The 13,853-nt window shown below is 42.4% G+C and overlaps 1 protein-coding gene across 1 annotated transcript in view; it reads left to right on the top strand.

Moving 5' to 3' along the window:
- The window catches only part of Kif13b (kinesin family member 13B), a 139,616-nt gene that overhangs the window by 85,637 nt on the left and 40,126 nt on the right, over positions 1-13,853 (top strand). Inside the window, exons 22-26 of the mRNA XM_042699859.1 lie at positions 5,049-5,219; positions 6,599-6,756; positions 7,800-7,932; positions 12,295-12,441; positions 13,243-13,272. Of these exons, the coding sequence (XP_042555793.1) occupies positions 5,049-5,219; positions 6,599-6,756; positions 7,800-7,932; positions 12,295-12,441; positions 13,243-13,272 (639 nt within the window). The remainder of the gene's footprint in view (positions 1-5,048; positions 5,220-6,598; positions 6,757-7,799; positions 7,933-12,294; positions 12,442-13,242; positions 13,273-13,853) is intronic.

Genomic DNA, 13,853 nt, shown 5'->3' with positions numbered 1-13,853 from the left:
TGACTCTGTTTAAAGGCAGGGCATAGTGGTGCATGTCTGGAATCCTAGCTACTTAGAAGGCCTTTAGAGCTCAGCTTGTACCAAAAAAGTTCATTATACCCATCTGAAGCAATAAGTTGGACATAGTGGCACACCTCTGACATTCCAGCTCTGTAGGAAGCATAAATATGAGGATCATGGTCCAGAATGGTCTGGCTATAAACTCAAGACCACATATGAAAAATAAAGCAAAAAGGTCTATGGGTGTGGCTTAGCAACCTACCTTGTGATCACAAGGTTCTGAGTTCAAGCCCTAGTAATGCCTTCTTCCCCTCAAAAAAGGGTAGTGAAGGAAGCCTAGATCCACGTCTTTGTTTTGTTTTTGTATTGGGGCTTGAGCCCAGGGCCTCTCTCTCACACTTGGCCTTTTCTGCTCCTGCAAGTACATCACTTAAGTCATGCCTCAAGTCCTGATTTTTGCTGGTTAATTACAGATAGAGTCTTTCAGACTTTTCTGCCAGGGCTGACTTCAAACTGCGATCCTTAGATCTTAGCCTCCTGAATAGTGAGAATTGTAGGTATAGTCACTAGCTCCCAGCCTATATGTAACTCTTAATTTGTAACTCATCCTAATTAGTCCACTTCCTCAGTAAATATTTCTAGAATTGAAGTTGGTGAGGAGAGGATTAAGTTAAACACTTGCATCAACACAGGGGAGGCTAACACATTTAAATTAGGCTACGTCTGGCAGGTCTCTGCATAAACTCAGAAGACCTTTAGGGTTCAGTCACTTCAGGTTTACCTTCATTGATTTGTACTTGATTTTAGCACTTTCTTTTGAGGTTATGTGAGTATTACAGATGGAGACAAGCTTGATGACTTCCATTTTTCATGATGGACTAGTAGTGCAGTGTCAAAGGACCAACTTTTGTCATTATAGTAAAATCATATTCAAGGGTTCTGTTCCACTGTGGAAAAAAAGGAATGTATCTAAGGTAATGTGGGCTTTTAAACTATGTGGAAGTAGCTCAACTTTTTTTTTTCTTTTTCTGTACAGGTTTTGAACTCGGGGCCTTGCACTACAGTAGACCTAGGGTGCTACCTCTCGAGTCATTCCTTCAGCTCTTTTTGCTTTGGGTGTATTTGAGATCAAGTCTTGTTTATGCCAGGACTGCCCTGGACCATGATCCTCCTATTTATGCTTCTTGTCATGGCTGGATGACAGGCACATATAGCATTTTTCTCTTGAGATGGGATCTTTTTGCCTAGGCTGGTCTTGAACGACAGTCTTGATCTCTTCCTTCTGAGTAGCTTGTGTTACTAGTGTAAGCCACCATATCCAGCTTTTAACTTTCTTTTTAATGGAAGATAACACATGGAAAAAGTAAGAAAAGTAAAGTTGATCCCTGTTCACCCTTGTGTTGTACTCGACTTGGTCACTATGCAGCCTCCTTCCCTAAGGTTAGCTGGAAGCCATCCAGATGGCTTAGTTTATCTGTAAGTAGTTTAGTATGTGTCTCCAAGACAGAGGGTAATTAAAGACCAGCACAACCATAATATCCTCATCAAAAGTCACCTAATTTCTTTCTTTCTTCCTTTCTTCCCTTCCTTCCTTCCTTCTTTCCTTCTTTTCTTTTCTTTTCTTTTTTTTTTCACTTTCTTTTCTTTTCTTTTGTCGGCATGGGGCTTGAACTCTGGGCCTGGGCACTGTCCCTGAGATCTTTAGCTCAAAGTTAGCACTCTTCCACTTGAGCCACAGCCCCATTTCTGTTTTTCTGGTGGTTAATTGGAGAGTCTCAAGGACTTTGCTGCCCAAGCTGACTTTGAGCCATGATCCTCAGATCTCAGCCTCCTGTAGTTAGATTACAGGCATGAGCCACCGGTGCCCGACTCACCTAATTTCTTAATGTCATAAAATATGCAGTTAATTTGATATCATACTTAAGTTCCTTCCATTTCCAGACCCTAACTCTGTGTCTTTCTCTTCAGTGCTCAGTTGCTCTGAAATGTTTTTGTTGTAGAAACTGGGTCGTTGCCCTGTAGTCTCTTATTGTCTGGATTCTGCTGATTATCCTTGGTCAGTGTGTTAAGATGTGTTAGATATGAGTTGGTGTTAGATATAAGGATGGTGTAACTGAATTCCATCTGAAGGCTATTTTTTCCTATAGGAATTAATTGAACTGATTTTTTTAAGTTATTTTTTTCTTTCCTTTTTTGGTCATGTTACTGGCGTTTGAACTCAGCCTGTGCTTGCTAGATATGTGTACCATTACTGGATCCAAGCCCCCTGCCATTTTTGGTTTAGTTTATTTTCTTTTTTTTTTTCTTTTTTTGTTTTTGGGTCTGGTCATGGGGCCTGAACTCTGGGCCTGGATGCTGTCCCTCAGCTCTTCAGCTCAAGGCCAGCGCTCTACCACTTGAGCCACAGCGCCACTTCCGGCTTTTTTCTTTTTGCTTATGTGGTGCTGAGGAATCGAACCCAGGGCCTCAGTCATGCAAGGCAAGCGCTCTACCGCTGAGCCACCTTCCCAGCCCCGGTTTAGTTTATTTTCAAATAGGGCCTTGAACTTTTACTCAGAGTCGTACGCTGGCCTCTGCCTCCTGGTCTTCAGGGTTTTTTTTTTTTTTTTCCGTCTAAATATCACCTTAAATTCTTAGGTTGAAACGTGTTTGTATTTTGACCTGTTGTATTAGTTCCCTTTATTGAGGCTCTGATGGTCCTATCTTTGGCTGGTGGCAATCCCTTTTTCCTTGGCATAACCTTGGCTTTCACAGACTATGTCAGCTCTTGGGTATGATGAATCTTCTGGTTTTAGTCTGTACACCTGGATTCAGCCATCTCCAAGGAACCTCCAATCCTTTGAGTGGAAAGTACTTTTTAGAGTTTGTGTTCTATTATGCAGTAGACTATTATATAAGAAGGACAAGGACAAACACACTGCCTGACAATTAGGTACTGGTGGGAAGACCCCGCAGCCTGGAGAGAATCACGCCATCATTGTCCATAAGAACCACCAGGATGGATGTTTGCATAATTAAAGAGAGCACACACATTAATATCTAAAGTGACATTAAGTGAAATTAGTGTATTTCAAAGCCCCAGGGGTCTGCTGTCATCCTTTTACTCTTCTGTGTGGAGCAATTGCAGATTGTAGTCAGTGCTACTGACACCTTGTGGTGATTTTAATATTTGCACACACACATGTACACATCCATCCCCAAACTGATACATAGTATAGGTATCTAGCTAGATATTCCTCATTCCTAATACTCTTCATTCCTAGCAATATAATTCCTCAGAAGTTGCTTGTAGAGGAAGGTCAACATGTTTATCCTTATTAATTTCAACCTTAAAGCCTAGATTAATTCTTACAGGAAAAAATAGTTCCCAGATAAATGTGCATTGACCATCTACTCAGTGCCTGGGCCTGCTCTCATTCCTTCATGGGTGAGGTTGGTAATGTTCCTCTCCTCTTAGAAGAAAGCTAAGCCTCAGATAAATGATGAAGTAATGGCAGAGATTCTGCTTAGCTCTGACTCCAGAATCTTCCCACATAACATCATATTCCCACTGCTTCATCTTAAAGAATTGTTATAAGCATTTAAAACCCTTAATGCAAAAATTATTTGAAATGTTCCATGAGGAATCAGTTGCAGAATATTTACTACTCAGTTTGATGTCTAACCTGTCTTTCTCTCTGGGGAAATTTTGTGTTGGTGTTTCAACTTCGTTGACATCACAGGGAAAAATGATTTAGAATGGAGTTCCTATTTGTTGCCAATCCACCGGATGCCTGGGGTAGAGAAAAATCTGCTTTGTATGATTTTCTGTGTCCTTAGTAATACTTCCTGAAATGGCAGGATTGCTCTTGTGGTTGCTGAAGTATGTGAACTTAGGCCACATATTCAACTTTATTTTACACTAAATTTATTTATTAGACATGGAGTGAATTATACATCATGGTCAGACAAAGAATTTAATTTATGATTAATACTCAGTTGTATGAAAAATGACATAGCCAATCACAACTTCAGAATTTAACTTTAAGTGATTTTAGGATTTAGGACCATTCTGCATAGTTGGAGGAGTTTCAGACTGTCACAGCTTACTGCAGAAGCTTGAGTGGATGCTGCTGCCAGAAGAAACATGGAGGGGCTGGGAAGGTGGTTCAGTGGTAGAGTGCTTGCCTTGCATGCCTGAGGCCATGGGTTCAATTCCTCAGCACCACATAAGCAAAAAGGAAAAAGCCGGAAGTGGCACTGTGGCCGAAGAGCTGAGGGACAGCGCCCAGGCCCAGAGTTCAGGCCCCACGACCAGACTCCCCCACCCCCACAAAAAAAAAGAAACGTGGAGAGTGTTTGTCTGCTTTAAAATCTATGCAGGCAGTCACATTGATTCTGGGTGCTGGGTCTGGTTCAGCAGGAGTCTAGCCATGCTTACAGTTGCACGCAGCAGCCAGTCCTCTTCTCCACAGCATGCTTCCTTCAAATATCTGTCTCCCCTACATCTGTCTGGAGGCAGTTGTAAATGTCTGCACTAGGTGGTAAACATCACCATCTTCCTGCTCTTTCCCCTAGATCTTCAGATAACATATTCTTAAAGTTTCAGGAAAAAAAAATACCACCATAGTGAGTGGCGTTTCTACTTGAGAAACTTGTTCTTATTTATATTTTAATAAAATGTTTTGCTCTTTACTATTTGTTGTTTTGTTGGCGCATACTTTGATTTTGTTCATTTGTTGTAGTTAATAACTTCGTTCTTGCCACATCCATGGTCTGCCACATGTATGCCACCCAGTGGTGTTGGTGTTTGGGAACTATTTCCTTTTGAATCGATGATGATGATATGTTCTTAATATGTTCTAAGAAACTAGAATTTAGATGTTCATCACCTCGCCCTCTCTCAGTAGGTACAACAATCATGGTTACCATTTCTTATATGGAAACATAGTCCCGGAGAGAGTGGGATATAACCAGAATTGGCCAGCAGTTATATTTATCCCCCAGTAGACATAGTCAGAGCCTTGGACTCGGCAGTTAAACTAAACAGAGTCTTCTTTTCCCTGCAGGTGAAAATCCTCCAAGCCACAGGGTTGCCGCAGCATCTGTCCCACTTTGTGTTTTGCAAATACGACTTCTGGGATCAGCAGGAGCCGGTGATAGTTGCCCCCGAAGTGGATACCTCTTCCTCTCCCGCCAGCAAGGAGCCTCAGTGCATGGTTGTTTTTGACCATTGCAGTGTGAGTTTGCTTACTAACTCATGTGTAAACAAAACTAAAAGGAAACCTTGTTTTTCTGAATAATTTTGTACCAATATATTTCTTGGATGGAGTAAAAGGTCCAAGTGTCAATGCATTTAATGTGTCCAAGATTAAAACTTCAAAATTTGGTTTAAAAAAGAATTGCAAGTGTGTATGTACATTTGTTTGAACTCTTCTCCACGTGGCATCCATGTTTTCTGTGAGGTAGCTGGAGAAACTGTTGTAGGAAAGGGCTAGTGAGAATGAAGCTAACAGACAAGACATGTTATTGAGTGCACATGTTCTGCCTGACATCTCATTCTTCCTCAAGTCCTACTGGTGATACTGAATTGCAGAACTTTTTCGACTAAAGAAACCATTCACACAGGTCTCTTTGGCCAAATTATTTGCTTGCCCTGTGGCTACTCAGCAGCAGAGCCTGGCCTAGCAGGTTCCAGAATCTTTTGTGCTACCATGCTATACTTGATCTAGCTCTTTTTCAAGAACAAGGTTTTTTTCCCCTACCCCATTTAAAACACACCTACATCTTCAGTGCATCAAAGATAGACAGAGAAGGTGGAGGAGATGCTATCCAATGAGAAATTCTGTGACTTTATTTAAGAGTGTTTCAGAATAAAATCCCAATTGCATAATGCTGTTTTATGAGGACTGGGAATAGTTCTTAAAATTTAGTCATTTTTTTTTGTCACTAATGATCATTATTTCCAGTCTCATTATTAAAGATTGTTAACTTAATAACAAATAGAAAAAACATTTTTTGCAACATATTGCTACCTTATTACATGTAGAAACTCTCATATCAAGACCTGATAGGGACTGGGAAGCTGGCTCAGTGGTAGAGTGCTTGCCTTGCATGCATGAGGCCCTGGGTTTGATTCCTCAGCACCACATAAGCAAAAAGAAAAAAACCGGAAGTGGCGCTGTGGCTCAAGTGGTAGAGCGCTAGCCTTGAGCTGAAGAGCTGAGGGACAGCGCCCAGGCCCAGAGTTCAGGCCCCATGACCGGACCCCCCCCCCAAAAAAAAAAAAAAAAAAAGACCTGATAGTTATTGCAATGCTTAATACTGTTACTTTAAAAAGTAACTCCAGAACATTGCTAAGAAAGTAGAATACAGTACTGGCCGTATATACCAGACTCCAAAAGTGAAGTTTAAAAAATTTAGGGTTACAATTGTTTTTAAAGTCTGTCTGGGTACCCATTATTGGTGTTAGATGACAGTTCTGTTCTATAATGAAGATGTTTTCTGTTTCTTTCCTTCCTGATAGGATTAAACCCATAATTTAGAGTTAAAAGGGACTGACAAAAATAGGCAAAAGCAAGCATATGATTACCAACAAGTCTTTGCTGCTGTGTTTCAGGAGTTTTCTGTGAACATCACTGAAGACTTCATTGAGCATCTTTCCGAAGGAGCGTTGGCAATTGAAGTGTATGGGCATAAGATGACTGATCCCCGGAAAAACCCAGCTCTGTGGGATTTAGGAATCATTCAAGCAAAAACACGAAGTCTCCGGGACAGGTGAATGGTAGACATCCATCAAAGGTTCTATTGACAATTTCAAGAAGTTACTAGAGAATAAACATTGCCATTTATACAGGTGTATGCCATTTCTTGAGTAACTGTCAAGCTCCAGGTGTTAACTTCTAGCAGAACTTTCTTAGAGAAGTGAACTTGGAAGAGTGGTAGAAGAAAGTGTGTAGCTATTTAAGAAGAAGCAATAACACCCTGACTGTGACTTGAATGTTAAAGCACTTACAAGCACAAGGTTCTGCCTGCATTCCGTCCCCAGGACTATGAACAAAGAAACAGTGAAACTTCTTGAGAATGGCGACTTATCACTGTGACTTATGTCAAACTAATTGGCCATAGAAGTGGATGAGGGTCTCTGGTAGTGCTTGTGTTTGTGTTGCTAGCTCACCTCATTGGAGAGGCATCACTGATGGGAGCAGGTAGGCTTGCTTATTGACTTGGAAGAGTTAAAAGGGAATGACAGAAATAGAAGATGTTTTTTCTTTCATCTAATTATAGATGAGACCAGATTTTCTCTTTTTGCATCTAGAAAGTTTTAGCAAATCCTAAATTAGAAAGCAAGATTTTTTTTCTCCATTCTTTTACTGACCTGAGAAAATATACTCGTCAAATCACTGACCCATATGGCACTGTTTTTATCTATGAGAAGATAATCTTGGCACTTGCTTTTGTACATCTGATCAGAACGTTCCAGTTATCGAGCAATCAAGTTGAAATAGATTTGTTATTCTATGTTTCAGAACAGAATAGAGGCATGATGGGCTAGCTGGGTAGCTCAGTAGTAGAGCAAGGCTGTAGTTTTCAATTCCCAGTTTTCTCCCCACAAAAAACAATAGTAGCAAAAAGGCAGAAAGTTGGTTTGTCATGGTGTGTGTCAGTGTATGCTTGCATGGTTCTAATTGACTACTGACAATTCTACTCCAGTACTGTGTTTAGAGGTTATCATCATGGCTAAGTCTCATGCAGAGGATCCTAAGCTGCCTGTAGTAACGGAAATGTATGACCTCCTAAGAACTGCAACTATTTCCTAGGTGGAGTGAAGTCACCAGGAAGCTGGAATTCTGGGTTCAGATTTTGGAGCAGAATGAGAATGGCGAATACTGTCCTGTAGAAGTGACTCTTGCAAAGGATGTCCCAACAGGAGGGGTTTTTCAGCTCCGGCAGGTAACAAGATTGCATATATTTGTATAAAATTCTTTGGCCTCAGAAGGCTTAATACTAGATTTTTGTTTTCTTTTTGGTGCTGGTACTGGGGCTTAAATTTAGTCAGGTCTTTATGCTCTGGTTCGGCTTTTTCATGGCTGATGATCTCCTACTTGAACCACACCTTCAGTTCTGGCTCTTTGTTGGTTAATTTTGTCTGCCTTGGCTGGCTTCAAATTTCAATTCTTAGATTTCAGACTCCTGAGTAGATAGCTATAGGCATGAATCACTGGCAAAAAATGCCTGGCAAAATAGCAAATTTTTCTTAATTGGAGATAATGAAACGGAGATTGATCAAGTCCATTTTCTCATATGTAAATTGTTTCTTCATATATACTTTCTTTCATGGTCATGAATCTTATTACTTATGAGAGTTTAAAAACAGCTTCTAGCCAGGTGCTGGTGGCTCACGCCTGTAATCCTAGCTACTCAGGATGCTGAGATCTGAGGATCGAGGTTCAAAGCCAGCCCGGGCAGGAGAGACCGTGAGACTCCTATCTCCAATAAACCACCAGAAAAACCGGAAGTGGCGCTGTAGCTCAAGTGGTAGAGCGCTCGCCTTGAGCTGAAGAGCTGAGGGACAGCGCCCAGGCCCGGAGTTCAAGCCCCATGACCGACAAAAAAAAAAAAAAAAAAACAGCTTCTATTAGAGTTTAAGAAAGGATAATCTTCAAAGGAAAACTTAGAAAATGGGATCATAGGACATAGTATAATTGTATCAAGCAGCAGTGCAGGACTATGAGGAAGAGCAGCTCAGAGGTCAGCATGCTGGAGGTCAGGTCGGTGTGCTGGCCTTGGGGTGTCCTGGCTGTCTCAGATCCCTGTGAGCCCCTTCAGGAACCTCTTCTCTTCACCTGCACTTGGAGAGGTGCTGTACACGGAGCACAGTGCTTACCCACGGGGAGGGGTTAGGTAAGTGCTGCTGAGCAGAGGGAGCACACACAGGTCTGCAGCAAGAAAGGTGACGGCGGTCGCCTCACCCCAGGTCCGTCTCAGTCCCTCAGTCTGAACGCACAAGCAGCAGCAAGAAGGAAAGTTCCTCATGCATTTTGTACCAGTGATTTGGAAATTATTCCTTTTGTTTTGTTGTGCATGAATTTAACATTTAGAATAGTACTAAATCTTATGAGAGTTTTCACACTTTAAATAAAATTCTTAGAATATTGCTAGGAAATCAGGAAAGTATTCAAAAAGTATGAGAAAAGGCTAAAGGAAAGAGAACGTTTGCTTACTGTTTATCTGAATGTTTTAGAAGATGGGACATGGTAAGCACTTGCTTCTGACCCAGCAAATGAATGGGCCAGGACCCAAAACCAAAAAGACATGCTGCAATTACTGTGTGACATATATCCTCAGAATAGAATCTTACGGGTGTGAAGACCATCCTTTTTTGGGCATCTTTAAAATAAATACATGTCTTCGTCGACTGCCTTAGAAATTTCTCTTTCAATGCCGGTGGTTCAAGTCTATAATTCTAGCTACTCAGGAGGCTGAGATCTGAGGATTGCAGTACAAAGCCACCTCAACCAGGAAAGTTGATGGGGCTCTTTTATCTTCAGTCAACCACCAGAAAACTTGAGCAAAAAGAGCTCAGGAACAGCACCCAAGTCCCACGTACAAGCCCCCCAACTGACAAAAGAAAAAAGAAAAAAAGATTCATCTAGCACTCTATCTGCTTAAAGGAAAAAAATTCATCTTCTCGAGGCCAGGCCAGATGATTTTCTACAGTTTCCTGTCACCTGCCTATTTTCGTGTTTGTGACAGACATGTGGGTGATACCTTTTGCTAGAGTGTTCAGAACTATCTGGTTTGTCAGGAAGGCTGTTATGAAGGATGGGAGCCTTCACTGGGGTGTCCACAAGAGCCATGAAAGGTCTGGAAAGATTTTTTTTCCTGCGCATGCAGTTAGAATAAAGGCCCTAAGACTGGAATTGAGTCCTCATGTATAGCTAGGATGCCAGAAGAGATGGCAGAAGGTTGTGGCAGCTGGTTGTAAGGGCCTTGGACGCTAGGCTTACCTGAGTTTAATGTGTTGTAATGGGCTTGACAAGTGGAATATATTGCTGTTTATTTTTTGTGCTGGTACTGTCTTGCTTGATGGGGCTGCCACTCTCCAACTAAACATGGCTTTTTGCTGATTAATTGAAGATTAAGTCTTGCAGACTTGTCTGCCCTGACTGAGATCTGAAGATTGCAGTTCAAAGCCAACCTGAACAGAAAAGTCTATGAGACTTTTCTCTCCAGTTACCAAAAAGCTGGAAGTGGAGCTGTGGCTCAAATGGTAGAGCATTAGCCTTGAGTACAAAAGTTCAGGGACAGTGTCTAGGCCCTGAGTTCAAGCTCCAGCACTGGCTCGTGTGTGTGTGTGTGTGTGTGTGTGTGTGTGTGTGTGTGTGTGTGTGTGTGTGCGCGCGCGCACATGCATGTGCGCGTGCATGCATGCATGTGTGGTGCACATACACGTGCATGTGCACCCCCCTCCCCCCCCCACACATATATTGCTTCCTAAATATACAGAGTCACAGGATTCATTCTGAAAATATTCTTCAGCTGGACCAGTCTCTTCCAGTCAGTTTATTTTGTACTTCTAAAACTATTCTTATTCTTGGATAAGGGCCGTGACTCTGATATCATTGGCCCTATTCTTTTCTTTTTTGTTGGTCATGGGGCTTGAACTCAGGGCCTGCGTGCTGTGCCTGAGTTAAGCCACAGCGTCACTTTTGGTTTTCTGGTGGTTAATTGGAGGTAAGAGTCTCATAGACTTTACTGCCTGGACTGGGTTTGAACTGCCATCCTCAGATCTCAGCCTCCTGAATAGGATTACAGGTGTGAACCACCAGTGTCCAGCTGACCCTTCTTATTTCTAACTCTGCTTATTCTTTTTTTTTGGGTCTGGTCGTGGGACCTGAACTCTGGGCCTGGGCGCTGTCCCTCAGCTCTTCAGCTCAAGGCTAGCGCTCTACCGCTTGAGCTACAGCACTACTTCTGGCTTTTTTTTGCTTATGTGGTGCTGAGGAATTGAACCCAGGGCCTCAGGCATGCAAGGCAGGTGCTCTCCCACTGAGCCACCTTCCCAGCCCCTAACTCTGCTTATTCTTAAAAGTAGACTGTATCCTGCCTTTGGCGGTCTGCTCCTTAGCCACGGATGTCATGTTTCTCTCTCGGTGCTTTCCTTTTCCTTTTCCCTTTCCTTGCCTTGCCTTGCCTTTCCTCTCCCCCATCCCCCTCTCTCTCTCCCTTTCCCTTTTATCCTCTCTTCCTTTCTCCCTCTCTCCCTCTCCCTCTCTCCCTCTCTTTCTCCCTCTCTACCTCTCCCCCTCCCCCTCTCCCCCTCTCACTGTCCCTCTCCCTCTCCCTCTCCTCTTTCTGTCCTGGGGCTTGAACTAAGCGCCTAGGTAGTGTCCCTGAACTTATTTTGCTCAAGGCTAGCACTCTATCACTAAGCCACATTCCCAGCTTGTCAGGATTTTCTGCACCAATACTTCGATGACTATAAAGTGTTTTATATTCATGTGTTAGTTTATTTAAAGTCAGCAGTAGTACATTTTTACTTTGTATCCAATTTTTTTTTCACATTTTAAAAATGCATGATTATTTACTTAGAAGATATCACTAGAAAGTAGGATTGTTGGAACAAAGGATACATTCATGTGTTTACATATTTTTTCTGGTACTAGGGCTTGAATTCAGGGCTTGGATGCTATCCCTGAAGCCTCTTTGTGCTCAAGGTGAGCACTCTACCACTTGAGCCACAGCACCACTTCTGGCCTCTTCTGAGTGGTTTATTGGAGATAAGATTCTCATGCATTTTTCTGCCCAGGCTGGCTTCAAACTGTGATCCTCAGATCTCAGCCTCCAGAGTAACTAGGATTACAGGTGTGAGTCACCAGTACCCAGCTGCTACTCATATTAAGTTTGAGAAAGCAAAACCAGTTTACACTTGTGCCCCATTCTATGATATTTGTTTCATGAACTTTAGGTGATAGCAGAAATTGCCTTTTCCAAGTATAATTTCTAGTTTAGCAAGTGAAAATAAAATTATTTCATGTTTAATTTGTATTTATTGGATTATTAAAGTAGATATTTTCATTTTCTATCTTATAAACCTTATTTTCATTCTTTATGATGGTACTTGTGTAAAAGGGAAGTTTTCCTGACGAGTTTCAAATTTTTGTTTTTGTATTCAGCATTTATAAGATAGGTGAATTAGTGTCTCCAGAGTCAGAGATGTTTTTCTCAACATCAGTCTGTAGGGGGCTCCCTAAACCAAAATTTTGGAAATCCAGAAACTGATTTTGAGATTCCAAATTATCTGTAATCCAGGGGCAGTCCCGGCGCGTTCAAGTTGAAGTGAAGTCTGTGCAGGAGTCTGGGACGTTGCCGCTGATGGAAGAGTGCATATTGTCGGTTGGGATCGGGTGTGTGCAAGTGAGGCCACTCCAGTCCCCTAGGATTCATGGCACTTTCCACGTAAGTTTTATGTGTGTGTGCTTATTGAAAGACAAAACCAGACCAAGTCTTTTGGAGCAGTGAACAGTTCTGTCAGAACCTCTGTTTCCTTTCAGCATCTCCTTTAGGGCATTGCATTTTTTTGGGGGGCGGTGTGGTTGTGGGGCCTGAACTCTGGGCCTGGGCGCTGTCCCTCAGCTCTTCAGCTCAAGGCTAGCACTCTACCACTTGAGCCACAGCGCCACTTCCGGCTTTTTTCTTTTTGCTTATGTGGTGCTGAGGAATCGAACTCAGGGCCTCATGCATGCAAGGCAAGCGCTCTACCACTGAGCCACCTTCCCAGCCTCAAGGGCATTGCATTTTTGTGGAATCTATATCATATTGTCATCCCTGGGCTTTGTCCTGGCAAATGGAGAGTTAAAACCGCTGAGTCTTTCAAACTCAGCGATTAACCTCCTCTTCACTGCCCTTCTTTCTCCCCCTCCCCCCCCCCCCCCCCCATACACACCTCCTACTGGCTTGTGAAGACTCTTTGCCAGCAGGTGTTTGATTTTCCCTGGTGAGTGGGACTGTAAGCCCAGCGGGGAAAGCATTGTACTGGTTCTCAAAAAGGTCAAAGGAGGGCTCTTCACTTCCTCTAAGAAGCTGGAGGTCTTACCAACTTCCTGACACCAATGAGTCTGAGGTAGATGGGCCAGGACATAGTATTAATTAAATTAGAAGACATAAATTGGAGAAAGATTCAGATTGTGTAGTGTAGGGCAGCCTGATTCTTGGATAAATAATTACTCTGATTCTACTTACACGTGTTTTTTCTGTTAGGAAGAAGAAGAGGATATGGACAGCTATCAGGTAATTGAACACCTGTTACTTCATCAAACCAGCTTGATTAAAGTACTTAATTACATAGTCCAGGTTCTTGCTGTACTGTTACTTAATACTTAATTTTAATTCAAATACTGCTTTTTTCCTAAACTAAAACAAACTAGGGAACAGTGAGTATTGTGTCACAAACCTTAGGGGAAGGCCTGTGAGGGAGAGCTGGCTCCCTGAAAAACCAAGTCTCCTTGAACACTCCCTGAGCTGCTCCAGCCACCCTGTCTCCACAGAGTGAGGTCAGGACTGAAGAAGAGTTTCACACAGGTGAAGCCAGGTCGCCCTCCGTGATACTTCCTGTAGTCTTAGAGGGGCTATGTAGTGCCTCCCCCTTTCTTTCCTTCTCCTAATTTGCCAGCATTTGTTGGTATCGGTGAAGTTTCATCTTGTTAGTCATCTTTTAAGACTGCCCAAGCTCTTTGGAGCCTGATTATGTCATCCAGTGTAGTCACTCTCCTGGCTTTGCATCATTCTAATTTGATAGAAATGTCTGCCTTCCTATAAGTCACTGATAAAAACATTGCATCAGATGGGTTAAATGTAGAGTTCTATGGCAT

This window comes from Dipodomys spectabilis, unplaced genomic scaffold (genome assembly GCF_019054845.1).
Source record: "Dipodomys spectabilis isolate Male_0828 unplaced genomic scaffold, ASM1905484v1 ptg000263l, whole genome shotgun sequence".
Classification (NCBI taxonomy): Eukaryota; Metazoa; Chordata; class Mammalia; order Rodentia; family Heteromyidae; genus Dipodomys; species Dipodomys spectabilis.
The sequence above is the reverse complement of the archived record's forward strand: the minus strand, read 5'-3'. Positions and strand labels throughout refer to the sequence as shown.